We start from the raw sequence: 20,378 nt of genomic DNA, 5'->3' as shown, positions 1-20,378 counted from the left end.
CCCTATAGAATTACGCATGATAATTGTCAACAATGAATTTGCGTTAAATATTTACCATTGATACATGCGATTCACCTGAAAAATTCAATTGCCATAAAATCGCGAAACGTATTAACATTTTTAATAACATAAAACGCGGGATTATTTGACGTTTTTTAAGCCAAAGTCAACATTTTTGAAAGCAATTACGATAATTAGAATTAAAGTTATCAAACCAATCAACTGGATTTAAATCATATTTAATTTTCTACCAACAAATTGAATTTGGTTGCAGTCATAGCATAGACTATCATTTTGTGATAGACTTCAAATAGATTTAACTTGTCGTTGATAAAAATAAATTCCCTGAAATCGGTGGGTAAACAATTGAGGCGTCCAATCGTTTAACGTCATTGGATTCACTTTTCAAAAAAGAAAAGTGCAGATTACTTTTTACTCGTGATTTGCGAAGATAAAACAAATTGGAAATCAAAGGTCGAAACTTTGAACGACAGTTTACATCCTGAATGATTTAAGATCAGTGTCGCATGCTTTGAAAAGATTTATTCGAAAAGATTCAACTTTGTAGTTGAATCGCAATTTGTTTCGTGACTTAAAAACCGCATGATGTTCGCTATTTTGTTAAAGTCCATTCTTTTGCGTCATTTCGTATATACAATCGCAAAAAAAGTTTACTTATTTGTTAAAGTTCATCCTTTTGCGTCATTTAGTACATATGTATATGCAATCGCAAAATATGTTTTATGTTTATGTAATACAAAATAAATATTTTGTTTAAAAGATTGTTTGTTTTTTTTTATGAAGGAATGCCCCATGAATAGCAAAGTCCAGTATTTTTTTTTTGTACCGTACTATCAAGATTTTTGGATCCACCAATGGAAAAGTACCCATTCGAATGTACGGAATGTTGGTAGATAAAAATCTAAAAGCAAATTCATTTCTCATTTTTGAATCACACCACCCTGAGTTATAAAAAGTCGAAAATATAAATTGTTCTTATTAATATAATCAGCTTTAATCGGGCTTTCATTGTCTGCCTATAATCAGACACTATAAGTACATTTGGTTTTTAACATTGATAGGAGAACGTAGTATTAAAGTATTGGTTTTGGTAATCCCTGATCGAATTCATTGCCTCGAGAGCCGCGTGTTCCAGCACCTGTCAATTGTTGAGTATTCATTTAAAACGATAAAGCGTACGTGAGAATCGTCTAGTGGATGTGCTAATTAAGAGTCCTTCTGTCTGTCAATCAACAACTCCTGATGGCGATTCCTAATCACAAGCGGTTAGTCCATCGCCCACACAGGCGGCAAATGCCATCATGTGTGGAATGGTGTTCTGCTCGTAGACGCCGGTGAAGAGATGTGCCCAGGGTCCCGAGGCAAAGACACCCACATCCTCGCCACCATGGGTTTCCGATTCCAAAGGCACCATCGCGGGGAAGAGCTGATCAAAGTCTCCGATTGTGGGCAGACTAGTGGGATCCTCACGCTCGTGCGTCTCCGTATTGTAGAAGTCCTGGAAACTCTTGCCGTTGGCGTAGCTCAGGGCCAGATAGGGTTTGCCATCGGAGCCCTTCGCCTTGGCAGCTCCGAAGATGTCGCTGCCTCGTGGCTGATAGCCGGAGATACTGAAGGTGTGCGAGTGATCCGAGGTCACCACAATGAGGGTCTCCTCCGGATTGGTCATCTCCCTGGCCTTCTTCACCGCCTTCGAGAGCTCAGCGGTCTCATCCAAGGCAATGCGTGCCATGGTATCGTGATGGCTAATGTCAATCTTACCTCCTTCCACGAAAAGGAAGTAACCCTGCTCTTCGGTTTCCAGTACTTCAATGGCCTTCTGTGTCATCTCCTCCAGGGTGGGCTCATTGTTCTCCGGATCGTCCAGCTGCTCCAGATGGTAGTGCATATGGCTCTTGCTGAACAAACCCAGCAATCGTCCGGTTTCAGTGGCATTCACCTTGAGCAGTTTCTTCTGCGTTTTCACAAAGGTGTTGCCCGCGTCCAAGGCCTCGAATTCCTCGACGAGATTACGTCCATCTGTGCGCCGTCCCTTGTCGTAGTGTTCCGGACTGTAGAAGCTTCGCTTGCCACCACCCAGCATGACCTTAAGCTTACTGCCCACCTCGCCGTGGATCAACTGGACAGCTATGTCCTGCAGACCTTCCGATTGCTCACCGCAGTCTTCCTCCAGAACAGCGTTGTTCTCCCATTCGCGATCGGCGACATGGGCGTAGACTCCGGATGGCGAGGCGTGGGTCACTCGGGTGGTGGTCACCAGGCCAGCCGCTTTGCCCGCATCCATGGCCCATTTTCCCAGGGAGAAGACATGGTTCGATTCATTGGCCATCGCCGCACAGTCGCCTCGTTTCACGTGCGCATTAACGCCGATGGTTCCGTAGTTCGCCTTCACTCCGCACAGGTATGAGGTCGAGGTACAGGCGCTATCGGGCACTATTTTGTCCACCGAATAGGTTTTCGATAGACCCGTGAAGGGGAATTCCTCGAAGGAGAGCTTCAGCTCCTCGCCACCGATGTAACTCCTGGCAGCGGCCAGAGTAGCCAGTCCCATGCCATCGCCCAAAAACAGAATAATGTTCTTGGCCTTCTTCGTATTCCTCACAAACTCCAACTTCTCGCGGATGAGTTTCTTGCTGGCCGAGTGCCAGAACTCCTGCGTTTCCTCGCCGGAAATCGCACGCAGCCTGGGACTGGTGGGCAGATGTGGATGCATACGCTCCTCGTCGACGGGCGCCTTTCCAGGAACAGCAGCACTCCAAACGAGGGTCAGCAGGCCGAGGCCAATGCAGAACTTAAGACTCAGCATTTTCGAGATGCTTTCACCGTGCCAGCCAAGTGAATACTGTACTTCGTAGTACAATACCACCCATTAATATACCATCAGGTGCAGCTCGTGTGAGGGAGTCGATGGGGCAGTTTGGTGGGGATCGGGTAATTTACGACACCTTCTTAGCCAGACCGTGATACTCACGTTTTTTGGCACTCGAGATAATTAATCGATCGCCACTTTAGATTGCTCAAATCACAAAAACAATCACCCATAACGCGTATGTATATATCACAGGAAGAGCGCTTTGAAAATCGTAGGCTATATAACCGGGCCATTTCGTCAGTTTTGGCCAGTCTCGCGGTCACTCCCAAACGGAGCATTTCTCAGGTTTAAGTTCCAAGATGGTAAAGAGTTGCCTCATCTTGTGCTTCATCGCTCTCCTGGTCATCCAGGTTCGGAGTGATCCAGCCGATGACCAAGAACAAGGTAAGTGCAGCCGAGTGGTTTTACGAGCTGAACTGCCGAACGAATCCAATTGGCCAAGAGCCAGCTTATCTACAGCCAATGGGAAAGCTCGCTCGTCTTATCGTAGATCTTGTTGGCCTATTCGACTTGGCTAGTCTAAACCTATTTTTATTCAGTCATTAAGTAGCTACATAATAGTTTATGACTATCACGTGAAGGCAAATGAAAGCTAGGGTGCCATTTCAATTAATAGATTTATGTGTATGTTTAATCTGATCATCATTAAGCACTTAACGGTCTTATAAGCTAGTTTACCTATAATAATTATGAACGTATACTATACTATAATAATTATGAAGTAAGAAGGAATCAAATATAAGATTTGAAAGAGTTTTTCTTAAGTTAATATACAGTACAAAAGGTATAGGTTTTCCTAGAAAAGAATTGTAGAATTGTTAACTACGTGAATTAAAACACAAAGGAATCAATTTCTTCATGGTATAAGCTTAAGTACTTATATCGAATGCGTAATGGTGACAGCGCCATAATCAGCTGAAACGTTTTTAACACGTTTTATTAAGCTTCCATCAAGCGATAGCGTGGTAGCTATAATTAAAACTGATTTATAGATCTGCTTCAGATAGGCTGAAAACTTGTTTACCACTTCAAAATGTAGTTTTATTAGACCCATTTTCCCCGCCGATTAGTTGCTAACCCAAAGTCCGGACTTTACAGCCCAACATCCCCGTCTGCAATCATCACGCGACTTCGAGGCCCTCGACGAGGAGCTGGACACACGATTCTGGCACGATAAGGCCCAATCGATTTTGGCCGATAAGCTGGCCAGCCATAGGAAACTCAACGAGAATCGCGCCAAGAACGTGATCCTATTTTTGGGCGATGGCATGTCCGTGCATACGATCGCAGCCACACGTGCTTTCATGGGCGATAGCAACAAGCAGGTCTTCTTCGAGAAGTTCCCCTACTTGGGTCTGTCCAAGACCTATGCCGTCAACGAGCGTACTCCGGACTCGGCCACCACAGCGACGGCCTATCTGACCGGAGTCAAGGCCAACTATGGCACCATTGGCGTCAATGCCCAGGTGCAGAGGGGCGACTGCGTGACCAACTCGAGCACCCATGTCCAGAGCATTGGCCAGTGGGCCCAGGAGGCTGGCAAGTGGGCCGGTGTGGTGACCACCGCCCGGGTGACACACGCTTCTCCAGCCGGTGTTTATGCCCACGTCGCCGAGCGGAATTGGGAGCACGATGGTGAGATCATCAGCTCCAAATGCAGTCCCGACCTCAACACGGATATTGCACGGCAGCTGGTGGAATGGCCAGTGGGTCAGGAACTGCGCGTCATCATGGGCGGCGGTCGATCCTATTTCCGGGATCAGTCCCACCACGACGAGACTGGCGTTTCGGGCCTGCGAACCGATGGTCGCGATCTGATCAGCGATTGGCAAGAGATCAAGAAACAGCAGGGAGCGGAGGGCAAGTACGTCTGGTCACTGAAGGGCTTGAAGGAAACGGATCTCAGCAAGACGGACTATCTTCTTGGCCTCTTCGACACCTCCCACCTGCCCTACCATGGCGATCGTCGGCGCACCCATTATGAAGATGCCGAGCCATCCCTTTCCGACATGACCGAAACGGCCATCAAAATGCTGAGCAAGAACGACGAGGGTTACTTCCTGTTCGTCGAGAGTGGACGCATCGATATGGCCCATCATGACACCAATGCGAAGAAGGCTCTGGAGGATACCGAGGAATTCGCGGCAGCCATTGAGTTGGCTAGGAAAATGACCGACGAGGAGGACACGCTGATTGTGGTGACTTCGGATCACTCGCACACCATGTCCATTAACGGCTATCCGGTAAGGAACTATCTAAAGTTTGAAGAAACCAAAATGAATCATCTATAAATATGTATTTCTCTATCCAATTTAGTACCGCCGACAGAACATCCTTTCGCTAGCTCCCAATCTGGCCGATGATGAGCTGCCCTTTACCATCTTGTCCTATGCTAATGGCCCGGGATTCGATGACACCTACAGTTCCAAGGATGGACGCATTGACCTTTCCCATGCGGACACAACGAATGCGGACTTTGCATTCCAGGCCACGGTGCCACTGAGCAGTGAAACCCACGGCGCCGAGGATGTGGGTGTCTTTGCCTCCGGTCCCTTCGAGCACCTTTTCACCGGCAATTATGAGCAGAGCTCCATACCAGCCATGATGGCTTATGCCGCCAACATTGGACCCTTTGCCAAGGACAAGATTAATGAGCAATAAAGTGCCAACTGTAGCCGCATACTCATAAGGAATACTCAATAAATAGTTAAGGGGAAATAATGCTATGCTTTTCCTGGTCAGTTATATAAATATATGTTACAAATATATTTCTCTTCATTTTCCACTAAATTGTATTTAGAGGAGGGGTGCGGTTCCCAGGGGCAGTGGGTCTTTCTTGCTGACGGATATTAAGAGGGCCACGCGAAGGCGGCAACTTAAACTGCATACAATTTTTGAGCTTAAGCAAATAAATAAATAAATTGCTGCATCAGCAATTTGGCCAGTGAATGTTTCAGTTACTTGGGACTTTCAGTCCGTTGAATTGCGTTAACCTGAGAAGGAACCAAGTCGTGCTAATAAATGTGTAAATTAAAATACATTCCAATCTTACCAAAGGACATTTTGGATTGAGTCGTTAACATCCTGATTATTCATGTCCTCCTTTCAATGGGAAAAACAAATGATTAAAGCCAAGACCAACAGGTAGCAAGCAAGATAATGGGCAGGTAATGTGACAACCCACCGATGGTAGAGCAGTTTTCCCGAAGGATCTGGGAAAGTCTTGGCCTGTCTACATTACCTGTTTACTTCATTGGCTTGGCCAGCGTTAGTTGTGTTCTGTGCTTCCTACGTGCAAGAGGTCAGCAAAAATGCTGGCTGTTTTGATTTGCACTATCTTGGCGATTTCACTGAGTGCTGTGGCCACGTCCTACATATGCATTCTATATGGAGTCAAACGCCGCGTTATTCAGCCCGTTAAAACAAAGAAATCCACTGAAATCAATCACTTAGCTTATCAGAAATATAATCAGGCTCCTGGCCCGCGACCATGGCCCATTATTGGGAATCTGCATCTGCTGGATCGTTATAGAGACAGTCCCTTTGGGGGATTTACGGCGCTGTCCCAAGAATACGGAGACATCTACTCCCTGACTTTTGGCCACACCCGCTGTTTGGTGGTGAACAACTTGGAGCTGATCCGCGAGGTGCTGAACCAGAATGGCAAGCTGATGAGCGGACGGCCGGACTTCATACGATATCATAAATTATTTGGAGGCGAGCGGAGCAATTCGCTGGCACTCTGCGATTGGTCACAGCTGCAGCAGAAGAGAAGGAATCTCGCCAGGCGTCACTGCTCGCCCAGGGAGTCCTCCTCCTACTACATGAAAATGTCCCAAATTGGCTGCGAGGAAATGGAGCACTGGAATCGGGAGCTGAGAAACCAACTGGTGCCTGGAGAGCCCATCAACATAAAGCCACTGATTCTCAAGGCCTGTGGAAATATGTTTAGTCAGTACATGTGTTCCCTGAGATTCGACTACGATGATGTGGATTTCCAACGGATTGTTCAGTACTTTGATGAGATATTCTGGGAGATCAATCAGGGCCATCCGCTGGATTTTCTACCCTGGCTATATCCATTCTACCAGCGACACCTGAACAAGATCATCAACTGGTCCTCGACCATCAGGGGCTTCATAATGGACAGGATTATCCGGCATCGGGAGCTGAACGTCGATTTGGATGAGCCAGATCGGGATTTCACGGATGCACTACTTAAAAGCCTGATTGAGGATAAAGATGTCTCCCGGAACACGATCATCTTTATGCTGGAGGATTTCATTGGCGGACACTCAGCGGTTGGAAATCTGGTGATGCTGGTGCTGGCCTATATAGCCAAGAATCTGGATATTGGTCGGAGAATCCAGGAGGAGATAGACGCAATTACATCAGAGGAAAAGAGGCCAATCAACTTACTGGACATGAGTGCTATGCCGTACACGATGGCGACGATTTTTGAGGTGCTGCGTTATTCATCCTCTCCAATTGTTCCCCATGTGGCCACTGAGGATACAGTGATCTCTGGCTACGGAGTGACCAAGGGCACCATTGTGTTCATCAACAACTATGTGCTTAACTCCAGCGAGAAATACTGGCTAAACCCAACAGAATTTAATCCATCAAGATTTTTGGAAACACCAAAGGAACCAAATCCGAAAAGTTTAATAGCTTCTGATTCCGGCATTGAAAGTGATAATGAAAAACTGCAACTAAAAAAGAATATTCCGCATTTTCTGCCCTTCAGCATCGGAAAGCGGACTTGCATTGGCCAGAATTTGGTGAGGGGCTTTGGTTTCCTGGTCCTGGTTAACGTCATGCAGAGATATGATATCAGCAGTCATGATCTATCGACGATTAAGATCAGTCCGGAGAGTTTGGCACTGCCTGCCGATTGCTTTCCACTGGTCTTGACACCCAGGAAATAGAACGGACTGTATACTATACTATTAAAAATAATAAATGGCCAATACATTTGATTATTAGACAAATCTCATTAAGCACTAGCCACTTAAGTATATAACAGAAATAACTCAGTATATATAATCGCTTCAGAATAAGATTATTGCATAATCTTTCACTAAACATAACGAATGAGCTCAATCAAATAGTAAAACTATTTTACTGCTGAGTATATTTTCAATTATTCCACTAACGCAAATATAAAATTTGTATTTCATATCTATATTTTGTACGATACCATACACGCAAAGTCTTATAGTTGCTCACCACACTATAAAAATTTCACATACATTCGATTCTTGAGGATCTTAATGTTAGATTAATTCGTTAAGAATTTCGTTATAATAAATGACTCAATTATGTTTAAACTGTACGCCAAATGTTAATTCAAGTATAATTCTTAAGCGAACTATTTACATTTTTTATTTTCTTTTAGAAATCAATAAACGTGGTCCAAGCTGGACAAGTTATAAATGACATAGAAACTTAAAGCTGAATAAACCTAAAACGACCTCTATGAATAAATGCAACTTGTTTACAAATGGTCAATTAAAAAATATTTTAAAAACAAAATATTTACGCAATAATCCTAATGTACGGATACAGGATCCTTATGTTCTTAATTAAAGATAATTATCTAAAAAAAATCAAACTAGCAATATACGGATCTACTACTGGGTCTCCACAAGGAGCTGCGGCTTAACGTCCACCACAGGCTGTTCGGCTGGCTCTGCTTCAACCTCCTTGAGATCGTCGATAATCTCCTCCGGACTGGCAGTTCCGCCTCCATCATCAACGTCCAAGGTCTTGGGCAGCGGTCCCAACTTCTGTAGTATATCCACTGGCATTATCTCCGTTATAGTGGGCACCGAATTCACAGCGAATTGAGACGGCAGTTCGGGTAGAGTCGGCAGCTCGGGCAGGGGTGGTGGTGTGAAGTAAGGAGTTTTCATCGCGGGAGATGGCGTAAGGTTAGTAGAAACAGGCAAGGGCACAGGCAACGGCACTGGCACAGGAACTGGAACTGGTGATGGTACCATTGTAGCCGGCAGAGTATAACCCTGATAACCACTTCCATCCAGCACGGGTATGGGTTGTGGTAGCACATTAACAGGCACAGGAGAAACAACAGCTCCACTTGGCATAGGCGGTGGACCACTCAGGTAATAGGGCATCCCATCGGGTAGAGGCATGGGCATCGACAGCGGCGGTGGAGGATGTTTGCTGAAGAATTCCTTAAGCATGGCTCCTTTCGTTACAGCATCGACATGCGGTGGTAAAATTGGCGGGCGGTGTCGCAGGAATCCTGGAGGAATCTGAGGCAGGCGGCCGGTCTTCATTAGCATGGCAAAGTGCTTGGGATCGAATGGAGGGCGGTTGGGTGAGCGTAGCATTCGTGTGTGCGTCTTTACTATTGCGCCTTTGAAAGGATCAAAATGAAAGTATCGGAACTTCGGTTTCTTCTGCACCAAAACAGGCTTTTCTAGATTGGCCGGCTTCGGTGTCAGTGGCGGTGGTGGTGGAGGTAACACAAGTAGCTCATCGCGTATCAGTTGCAGCTTGGCGGCGGCTTGGGAGCGACGCTCTTGATATTTCCGCAAGGCACGTTCCACCGCCATTCCAACAACTGCGCGATCTTCGTTCTCGCTCTCGTAAGTGGGCAGCACGTTATCCACGAAATTGACGCCTTTTCGCTTTGGTTTACTGAAAAACAAATTATATTATTAGTATTTTTGTAAAAATATAATGAGAACTCTGTCTTACCTAATGTCCTCCACTGGCTCATCTATTACAGCTGCCACTGTGCTCTCTTCCGCTTCTATTATATCCTCACCGGAAGGTACTATTTCCAAAACGTTACCTTTTTGTACAGCCACTGGCATCACTGACGCCGAGGACACCATCGATGGCATTGCCTCCATTGGCGCTATAGGAACAAGGGATTCTATGGGCATCATCGGCGCCATAGGCAGTTCCCTAAGAACCGATCCAGGTTGCTGAGGTGACGAAGCTACTTCGCCCATATAATCCCCATACGTATTCGAATAGTCTTCAGTGTACTGGGCATATGCTTGTTCCATGTTGTATGCGGAGTCCATATAGGCGGCGTAGGCGTCATAGCCCTCACCCATCGTATCCTGATCTTCCTGCTGCATCAATGACATATTGTAGTAGTAGGCAGCCGCTTCCATGCCCTGATTCTCCTCAAAATAATTTGCGAAGGCTCCTTCTGCAGATGATCGAGATCTTGGTGATATAGACCGCGATCTCGACCTGGAGAACGATCTCCTCCTGGTTGGGGATCGTGTTTTGGACCAACTGCGTCTCATTGGCGGGGAAGGTGGTTTGAAGGGCAAGGGGGAACGCGAGCGAGACAAGCGATCACGTTCTCGATCGCGGCTTAGTGAGTGACGACGACGGGAAGGAGGAGGTGACCGGGGTCCAGCCAATTTTGGTGGAATAGGAGATAATGAACTGCGTTTTCTATGCCCAGTTGTTGGCGGACGTCTTCTTCTGTTTGGACTCCTACTGCGTGTTCGACTCCTTGTCAAGCTTCTACTGTGACTTCTTCCTATCTTAATTCCACCGACAGTAACTCCTATTCGCTTTGTGTATCGGGAAGCTCTTCTGGGCGATGGAGGACGCCGACGTCTGGGGCTGGGCGTTCGTGACTTGGCCCTCGAGCCGCGACGACGGGCCCTATTTCTGGAAATAGAACGGGACCGGGATCTGCGACGACTTCCTGCTGGTGGCGGTGGACTCCTTAGCTTAGGCTTAGATCGGGATTCGACAATGGTCGGTTTCACAATAGCAATCTCCTTTGGTGGCTTTTGTAGTGGTGGCTTTGGCAGCTCCGCCTTGATTTGTTCTGGTAGATCTGGTTCATCCTTGTCGAAAAGTGCAGATTTCCTTGTCAGTTTCAATGGCGAGATGGTCAATTTGATGGCTTCCCGATTGGCACTGAATATATTGTTCACAGGAAAGATTGTCTCCTTAATCACCTCTTGTGCCTGGACAGTTTCTTGTTCATCTACCGGCTGCTGATCCTCACTGGAATTGCTTTTGAGTTCCTGTTTGCGATATTTATCCATGATCGCGTTGCGCTGCATTAGAAATAGGGATTCCATTTTTAGCAGTTCTTCGGAGATCTCATCGCCCGCATCATAGTTTTCACGCATCATCTGAATCCTAGCCAGATTGTCCTCAAGGCTCTTAAGTTTGCGTAGGTCCTTGCTAACATTGTTTTTCTTTTGCAGCTGCTCCTTACCAGTGGTGTCATCCTGATTTGTGTTGAAATTAGCTGATGCTGTCACCGATTCATCATTTGAAGAGTTTTCATTGGCTTCGTCGTCCTCCGAACTGGAGTCCTCCTCGGATTCGGTACTGCTGCTACTTGTTGAGGAAGTCTCGCTACCCGAGGAACTTTCTTCGGCTGTGGAATTGCTCAAGGAGCTATTTTTGGAGGTGTCCAGCGTTTCCGACTCCAAATGCTCGTTGGACATCTTAATACTATTCATGAATTTGTCATATAATTCATGGATGTTGCTCGTCGGCAGGTTCGCATTTTTGGATCGCGGAGGAGGTGTGCTGTTTGCATTCCACAAAGCGTTGGAGTCGTCATCATCGCCATTAAATTGCGAAGCTCGCGGCAAGGGTGGCAGAGGTGTAGCGTTGAGAGATGCGTTGGCATTTGGAGCAGGAGTTGGAGTAACGGGAGGGGCGTTCTTTGGCATACTGGCCATTGAATCGTCGTTTTCCCAGTTGTCGATGTAGTCATCCGTATCGGGACTTTCTTGCTCTTTTGCCGGTGGAGGAGCATTGGCCGCCACTGCACCGTTTCTAACCAGCACATCGCGCCCCATAGGCCGAGGAGGCGTGGCATTGCGTTCGATTTTTATAGTGGTTCGAGTAAAGTTCGTTTGCTGAGGCGGGGGCGTAAGATCTTTTTCCTTTTTAATGCTGAAATTTTTATACTCATCACTTCGTCTTGGCTGGGATCCTTGTAATTGATTTCTATCGTGTTCTAGATCTCTATCCCAGTCCTCAACATCACTGTCGTGTCTTTGAAGTCGCCTCTCCTTGCTTGAAGGCCGAGAGGAAGATTTCCTCCCGCTTAATACTGATTCGCGCTTGAAAGGATTTACATGTCTTGGTTGGCTTTTGTGATGATCGACCTCTGCCCTACTACTAGCAGATCTATTATGCCTGCTATTCGGAAGGGATTCCGCTTTAATCTCTTTGGGAGCCACTTTTCTCTCCTTGTATTCATTGGTGCGACGGAACAACTGCTCTTTAGTAGCCAATAGAGCATCCAAATGCAAATCGGTATCTTCGAGCAGGGCGCCAATTCTACTGTGAATTTCACTGGCCTTGAGCAGAGGATTCAGCTTGTCGGCCTTAGCGATCGGAACAATAGGAATGGACGACTTTAACGGCGGCGTGGTGCTTCTTTCGATAGTTGCAGCTGGAGCTGAAATGGCAGTGTTTACTCGTGGAGGTGAATCGGCAAAAATATCAAAATCCTTGGGCTTTGTGTTATTGCCAATTGGAGTATGAGAGATCTGAACTTGTGGCGGTGTCATTGGTGGCGTTCCTTCTCTGCTCTCCCAGGATGAAGGCGTCTGGTTTATTGTTCTTGAGTTGTGGTCGCTTGTTGTTGCACTTTCACTGCGGGAATTATGCGGCGTACTTGATCTCTTGGACCTATCCAATCCATTTTCTTTCAGCGAATCCCTGCATTTTCCTTGATATCTTTCCTTAGCCGTTTCCCGTGAACGCTCTCTTGATTTGTCCTTGTCGCTCTCCTTTGAACATTTCGTTACAGATTTTTCCCTCGATCGCTTTCTTTGCTTATCCTTGGAACGTTCCTCTGCTTTTTCTACTAAGTGTCCCAACACTTTGTCTTTTTTACGATCAGATGGCGTTACTTTTGAATGTTCTCTTGCATTTAATTTTTTTGCATCAGGTTTGTTTTCTGGAGACTTATTCTGAGTTCTTTCATGAAGTCTTTCCTTAGAATGGTGTCTATCTTTCTCCTTGGAACCCGCTCGAGGCTTTTTGTTTGCGTTTTGCTCACTTGTGTCCATATTTTTGTCCTTGGATTCATTTCTCTTTTCGCTGTGCTCTTTAGATTTTTCCCTTAGCTTTTCCCTGGATAAATCTCTGTTCTTTTCCTTATCGCCTAGCTTTTCCTTAGATTTTTCTCGACGCTTATCCCTGGATCTCGACCTTTTCTTTGATTTCGCTCTGGTGTGTTCCGCATCCCTTGACTTTCCTCTCTTTTGATCTCTGGCTTGTGATGTTTCACGTGTTTTAGTCCTAGCCCGATCTCTCTCCCTAGATCGGTCTTTGGTTTTACCTCTGGATTGATCTCTTTCCTGGGACTTTCCACTTGCTGTAGTCCTAAGCTCACGTCCAATTTCATCCCTTTCTGTAGATAGATTCATAATTTTTGCTCTGTTATAACTTTTATCTGGGGAACTTTCTCTACTTTTCCGCCGAGTCAAATCTCTATCTCTTGACTTTTCTCTTCCTTTCCCTCTGCTTTCGTCCTTGTTCTTGGACTTTTCAGTGGACTTTCCGCGCGTTTCTTTTGACCTCTCCCTTGTTCTTCCTCGATTTAGGTTTCTGTCATGGGATCGATTACTCGTTTTTCCTCTTACGTCATTTCTGTGCATGGACTTCTCCCTCGCTTGATCTATTTCACTTATCGTTTCAGTGGACTTCGTATCGCTGGGGAGTTTCGCTTCCTTGGAGTTGTGGTCAGTAGTTTCTGCTTTAGTTCTGCAATTCTCATGCTTTGAATTGGAGCACTCGGAAACAAGATTGAAAACAAAGGACACTGGGGGCTGCAATGCTGTCCAACTAAAAATAAAAAATTATAATCTCAACCTTCGATATAAAAATGGAATTTACTTACACCACATCTGATTGGGGTCGCTTGGAACGACCTGAATTGCTGCTATTACCTGTTCCTTGGAGATTTTGCGGTGCATACACTCCCGGCGGAGGTCCCTGTGTTGGTGGTCCACCCATCATGGGAGCTCCCATGCGATTCGGCGCGGGTGGTCGTCCAAAGAATAGCGGCCGCATGCCCCTTGGTCCACCTCTGTTCATCCTGGGCATAAAGCCCATGCGTGGAAAGTCAAAGCAAGGAGCTCTCATGTGGAATCTTAGCGGATTAATGCCCAATAGCGGCGTGGGTGGGGCTTGGGGAAGGGCAGCTGCTGCAGCCTCCTCCTGTTTCTCCTTCCTGGCCTTCTGCACATCCTCCACGTTTTTAAGGTCCTCCCCTGAGGAGTCCGAGTCCGAATAGAGGCCTTCGCTATCGTCCGCATCTTCGGTTTGGACCTTTGGTGTACCGACAGATCCGTTCTCAATGCGGGCATGTTCCAGAATGTTATCTGGTAGCTTCCGCAGCGTTTTGCTTATCATCAGCTCCTTGGAGAGATGCTTTTTGACTGCTGGACTGCCAGGGTTATGATGGGGCGGGGTCACCACCTCGCCGGGTTCCAGACTATTGGTGTCATTGTCCTGGAGATCCTCTGGTGGCTTCGACTGTTTGCCCGTTGCTGGCTGCTCCATTCCGGCGGTCGATCCTCCAGCTGCTTGCGACATTTTCACATCCGGCGACCTCAAATCGGTTTGCCTCTCACTCCGCTCCCTTTTGGCTGGTTCTTTCTTGTTGTTTGCGGGCGCACACGCTTTTCTTTTTCTGCTCTCTCAATGGCGGCGCCGTGTTGCTGGGTTTCCACGCTGCGTTTTCCCTCGCCGAGCGGTAATATTGATTGGGCGGCGCGGGTGGACGTCCTCGTCGGTTGCAGCGGTGCACCAGCTCGGCGTTTGCGGTATCATGTACGTTCCCGGATAATGTTTATGCCATTATGAAAAACCAAAGCCAATAACTTTTCTGCAGCGAGTAAACACTGCTCAATGCAGAAGAAAGTCTGGTCACATTGCATCTATCGCCAGGCAGCGCTGCCAGACCGTCTTCACGAATTTACTTTAGATGTAGGTGAAGAGTTTATTTTTAATAAATTTTATCACGAAAATCTCGTAGGGCAACGTTTATATTAAACTGAGAGTTTTGTGTACAGCATATATTCAAAATTCACCTTTGACTTTAAGATTGGGACTCATTTTATATTTTCCTTTGTCGGACTTTTACAATGTGTTTTGTCTGCAAACATGCTTAAGAATGGTTTCAATCACAATTTTTATGTTTTGCAACACCGCACATTTTATAATCAAAATTGCAATGTTTAAGTCTAGCAATATTTAAAAAAACGGATATTTTTTCCAGAATTATTACTATCGATATCTATCGACAGTTTCTGGAACGTTCTTGTTATCGATATAATAGCGAATACCACCACCCCTGAAATTTAGCGAGTACACGTTGTTGTCAGCGTTGCCACAGTGTTGTCTCGTAACGCTCCAATATTTTAAATTTGATTTTAAATTCATCCGCTAAATACAAATTTAACAACTGTCTTTTACATGCTCGAAAAGTTTTAGTAACTGTGCGAAACGCAAACAACCAAATGCGCTTTACCGCTGCAGACTGCACTTATTTCCGCTTCCTCTTGTTGGCGAGCGGCGCTCACTCGAATGCGAAGTGCAAATAATTGACAAATACGGTTAACGTTGTGCCCGCTAAACACACAGTCACTAAATATAGATTCATATATGTATGTACAATGTGCGCGCACATAAGTCAAGCGCATCGTGGAAAATGCGCCTATCTGCAGATGTTATGACATTGCCTTTGCCCGGCGGTTAAGGGAGATACGAAAAAAGGCGGAAAGGCTTTCCTCTGGCACATTGACTTCCATCAAATATGAAAAGAGTTCGCTTTTCCAGACAGGTAAAGTTTTCAATTACCATTTTCGTACATGATTTCATTTTATTTAATAACAATAATTTAACTTATAGATGGAAACCCATAAATTAATGAAAACCTTTAAAGCTGCAAATTTGATTCAATTTCATCTCAGTGCAACACAGATGCCTTTAATTGCCGACAGCGCTCTCGGTTTTTCTTTCTTTTGTAGATTTGCATGTGCAACTTTCTCCGACTGCTAACGGCGACAGCGACGGCGACAGCGCTGCTGCAGCGCTGCGGCAGAGGCGAAAGGTGCAAATTAATTTGTGCCGCCCCACAATAACCTTCCTCACTTTTATCCCCATCATCAAGCATAATCTCTTGCATTTCAAGCGATTTTCCATCGTTTTCTTCTCAGCTTTGTCACGCTGCTCTACTGAAACTCAACCAAATATAAAAACCCATCCTCAAAATGTGAGGTGTTATCTCATTTTGAAAATCACCCACTGCTAAGTGAATGCGCAATGAAAAACAAGGCAAAAAAAGTGCCACCATTGTTTGAGAACGTCAAAAAATCAACTTGGATGTCCCCGAGCAACGCTTGAGTTGAACCTACGTACAAAACTCATTGTATCCCATCACTGCCGTTCTTCAAGCAGGGCTTTGACTTTGGGCCTTTATGTGGCCATCCATTGGCGACCACGAGACTTCTCGAATTTGGCACTTGGGCGCGAAAACCTTGGGCAACATGGCATCTTTGGGATGGAGGGTGCTTTGTCCTTGGGAACAGAAGGAACATGATACCACGGATATGTGGAAAAAAGTCTTTAGAATCAAAACAGCTTATGAAAACGTTGTATGATTAATGCTACGACAAATGGTATGAATCTGTAAAATTATCTGTAAGTCCAACGCACATAATTTTTTCCACTTATCATGAAATTCCTCTGAGTTAAACAGCCCAGTTTCCTTACTATTCAACCGAGTACTTTAATCTCATTTCATAAACTTTCTTTAATCACTTTCCTAAGTAACCAGCACCCACGAGCTGCATAGCTTCCTTCTCTGCCATAACTTAATTTAATAAACATTTTTAAATGCCGCATTAAGCCAAATATGTGCGGCAACAAATGTAGCTAATTTTTTCCCCACTGCGAGCATATTTATTTTCGTGATCTGGCCGGCAATTAATACCTGAGAAGCGTTAAAAGCGCAACGCTCCGTGGGCATTGAGGGCGGCACTTTTGTGTGTACTTAGTTGTACTTGCGGCTGTTTGCCGGCGTTGACAAATGAGAGCGGTAAACGCTCCGCTCAGACCAGCGGCAGTTCCAATCCAAAAAGCTTACAGCAATGACGAGTCATTGACATTAGCTGCTGAACTAGAAAACTTATAGGTCCGCATTCGAAAAATGTGATAATTGCAGTGGAGTACGATGTAAATAAAATGATATATGAGGCACAGAAATAGACGATGTGGGGTGTACTCTAATAAACAAATTGAAATTAAATTTCCTTTAATCGTTCGTGTTATTTTAATACAAGCTTCAGGGCAAGGATTTCAGTCTATATTCCTCATTTAAGATGTAGAGCTTAAGTATCCTTTGGGTTCCTAAAAGCAGGCAATACTTTTTAAAGCAGAGATTCCCACAACATCACAATTAGTTTATCCATTTAATCTTTAAAAACTATATTTACCATTAAGCAGATATTGCATCTTCATACTTAATTCTATATAAAATTTAATGATATAAATGGTAAAAATAAGTGGTATCCCCTGTGAGGGCTTAACAAAATCCCTAACCACGTCCGTTTATGTTCGTGTTAATTATATATATTTGTAAACACACAACCCACACACACACACACACCTGAGAGCGTCGCTAATTGGCAGATTTAGAGGAACCGAGAGGCAAAACACGAACCACACAAATGAAGATCTCTGTCAATTTACGGACTGCTAGGCATACAAAAAACTTCTATTGTTCCTGCCCAAATTGGCTTAATTTATTTGGGCATGCTTTCATCACATGCGCATCTCCATAGGGATCAATTGGCGATGAAGGGGTTGCGGGCCAGTTCTCTTTGGACAGGTAGTAGCTCCGGATGAGCTTGGCTTCTAGCGATGAGGTGCTAATCACAGGTCGCACGTTCGTTCCAATATAGGCGGCACAAAAAAGCGGGGCGAGATGCTCGATTCTTAGAACGCAGTTTCTCCGGGAGCCACAAAAAGTATATGTATATATACAGATGTGGAAGTACACGTATGAAAAATTAAATAAAATCCCCTAGGCAATCGTTGAAGCATTTGCAATCCAATCGTAATTACTGCTTCGTTCACTCTCCCGTGACCAACTCGCATCAAATGCGATGAAACCATTTGCTGCGGGTCTAGGAAGTTGTGATCCCTAATTGGGTGGGGAAAAGTTGTAAGCAAATGAAGTGGCATCTGCAGGTGTATAATTTGATCGGGGAACCTTCTTGAAAAATGGGGCTAATAAATAAGTAAAAGTTGTTGACGCTTTGGATGAGAAAATCATTCTTAAATGACATGCAACCTCTGAATTAGAGTAAATTGGAAGTATATTTAAAAGTTTACTACATAGTTGCTAATAACGTTGCAGTTGTATTTTCGGTACATTGAAGACCATCAACATCCCCATGAAGATTTATTTGCCTTGCTTTTCATAAGTTCGTTAGTTTTTTGGTTTATTTTGGTTTTCTGTTTACAATTTTTTATCGTTATTAGCTAATTTTAGCCAAGTCAAAATGGCGAGCTGCGCTAACGACTGAAAAACTTTTGTTGTTGTCGCTGGCGTTGTTAATTTTTGTGTGGCTATTATTTATGAGCTTTTCAAGATTTGTTTTGATTTTATTTTGCACATAGACACACTCAAACATCAACTTGTATCCAGTTATTAGGCACTGGCATATTGTATTTCTGAGATACTCGCATGTATCCGTCCGATACCTGCATTGAATTTGCTTTTTTCATTCATTTTTCTCGTTTTTAGTTTTGTGTTTTAAGTGTGTATTTTTTCTGTTTGTTTTTATTTTTTTGTTGCTTTGCAGTTTCTGTTTTGTTTTTTGCCGTATTCACTTTACACAATTCCCAGGCCTAAGACGGTGCCAGTTCGCCGCTGGTACCTCGTAGCACTCGGCATCTCCGTTCCCCGTGATCTCCGCGAGTAAAGTCGCAGTTGTTCCAGCCGGAGACGGAGCCAAAATCCGAAGCCGGGTGCCAATTTGCGAGTGGAGCTAAGCTAAGCGCATCTTTCTCTCACATTTTCCCATTTGGCTCAGATTAAGTTTGGATGTTTATGGCTGGGGAAATACCCCGATCGTAAAACTTTAAAGCCCAATCCCTTGATCAAATAAAATACTACTATACTATATACTCTTTTGATTTTGTTTACTTTGGCGGGAATCCATTTTCGCTTATACATTTGGAACTATTACCATTAATTATAAATGCAAAAGCTGCTGCTTATCTTATTGTCGTTGTTTTTTCTAACCTAAGATTCTTTAGCATTGGTGCTTTGACTTTAAGCGATAATTAAATATAATATATTCTTATTAATAAGTAAAATGTGTTAGTGTGATGCTCTGCAAATAATCTCATATTAGCGAGAAAGGGAAAATCTTATTATAATTGAACCTGTACTACGTGTATATCGTTGAGCTCGAACGATAAATAAAAACACGGAAAATCGATTTTTGCCAAAATTTCAATATTTACGATTGGTATTTTCGGTATAACTTAGCCAAAAATAGTCAGAAAGTTAAAAGAATTACATTTTTGTACTCCTAATTACCAATACTAATCAACCAAATCACTTTTTGACCGACTCTGTTAAAATAATTTTTGGCCAAATTTTCGCATTTTTTGTAAGGGGTAACATCATCAAAAATTGCAAAAAATGTGAAATAAATAGAATTCCTTTTTGAAAACACAGTTCGATTGGATATTTTATTACGAACTCAACGAGGTATGGCATTCCATACTTTGACCACTATTTCGAATGCTGTGATAAAAATACCGATAATTATTTACTTCTTATTAATAGGAACTGTAATCAATAAGAAAAAAAATCCCTTTTCTTTGTTGTTACTAACTCGAACTTAAAGAATATCATTTATTTCAGGAATCGGAAGAACATGCTTGGGAATTTCCAGCTGATAAGAATGTATGTTACTCAAGCTTATCAACGAGCTGCTGTAAAAGTATTGAAAAAATGAAACGCAACCATCAACCACATTTTCAATTGGTTCGCACAATATGTGATGCAATGAGAAATGAGTTTGGTTGTGCCATGCAAATTAGGGGACCCAAAACCAAATATTACAGTAATTAATAATGTAACAGCAACCTGAGAAAGAAATGGTAAATAAAAACCATGGGATTAGCGGTGGGATGATCGCAATTAGAGGGATACTGTGGCCCATCTCCACTTTCATGTTGCATAAACATAATCATAGAAAGCCACTTCGTTTTATTGACTAATCACTTGAGTTTGACCAACTTGAAGTGGGGCTTTTATTTCGTAGGTTGCCCGTTGGTTCGTTGGCTTGTGACATTTTATTCATAAACCCTGGGAATTATGCAATTAACGAAGAGAGTCGAAAAACAGATCTTCAGCTTACATAATACCCGAGGCGGGTCCAATGTTGGGTCACCGAAAATAGATAATAAACGAGCA

At 44.2% G+C, this 20,378-nt stretch overlaps 4 protein-coding genes across 4 annotated transcripts; 2 read left to right on the top strand and 2 right to left on the bottom strand.

The window, feature by feature from the left end:
• Window positions 1–986: 986 nt before the first annotated feature.
• On the bottom strand, window positions 987–2,878 carry LOC120450458 (membrane-bound alkaline phosphatase). The gene has a single exon (XM_039633478.2). The coding sequence runs from the start codon at window positions 2,825–2,827 to the stop codon at window positions 1,274–1,276; it is 1,554 nt and encodes a 517-aa protein (XP_039489412.1). The 5' UTR covers window positions 2,828–2,878; the 3' UTR covers window positions 987–1,273.
• Window positions 2,879–3,126: 248 nt separating this feature from the next.
• On the top strand, window positions 3,127–5,661 carry LOC120450457 (alkaline phosphatase). The gene is made up of 3 exons (XM_039633477.2): window positions 3,127–3,277; window positions 3,992–5,136; window positions 5,210–5,661. Exons 1-3 carry the CDS (start codon window positions 3,193–3,195, stop codon window positions 5,552–5,554), a joined length of 1,575 nt encoding a protein of 524 aa, XP_039489411.1. The 5' UTR covers window positions 3,127–3,192; the 3' UTR covers window positions 5,555–5,661.
• Window positions 5,662–5,879: 218 nt separating this feature from the next.
• On the top strand, window positions 5,880–8,235 carry LOC120450456 (cytochrome P450 307a1). The gene has a single exon (XM_039633476.2). The coding sequence runs from the start codon at window positions 6,205–6,207 to the stop codon at window positions 7,819–7,821; it is 1,617 nt and encodes a 538-aa protein (XP_039489410.1). The 5' UTR covers window positions 5,880–6,204; the 3' UTR covers window positions 7,822–8,235.
• A 6-nt stretch (window positions 8,236–8,241) lies between these two features.
• LOC120450455 (serine/arginine repetitive matrix protein 2) lies at window positions 8,242–14,798 on the bottom strand. Its single transcript, XM_039633475.2, has 3 exons — window positions 13,776–14,798; window positions 9,620–13,720; window positions 8,242–9,559 (listed from the first exon to the last, which is right to left on the bottom strand). Exons 1-3 carry the CDS (start codon window positions 14,471–14,473, stop codon window positions 8,527–8,529), a joined length of 5,832 nt encoding a protein of 1,943 aa, XP_039489409.1. The 5' UTR covers window positions 14,474–14,798; the 3' UTR covers window positions 8,242–8,526.
• Between the last annotated feature and the right edge of the window lie 5,580 nt (window positions 14,799–20,378).

This window comes from Drosophila santomea, chromosome 3L (assembly GCF_016746245.2).
Source record: "Drosophila santomea strain STO CAGO 1482 chromosome 3L, Prin_Dsan_1.1, whole genome shotgun sequence".
Lineage (NCBI taxonomy): Eukaryota > Metazoa > Arthropoda > Insecta > Diptera > Drosophilidae > Drosophila > Drosophila santomea.
The sequence above is the reverse complement of the archived record's forward strand: the minus strand, read 5'-3'. Positions and strand labels throughout refer to the sequence as shown.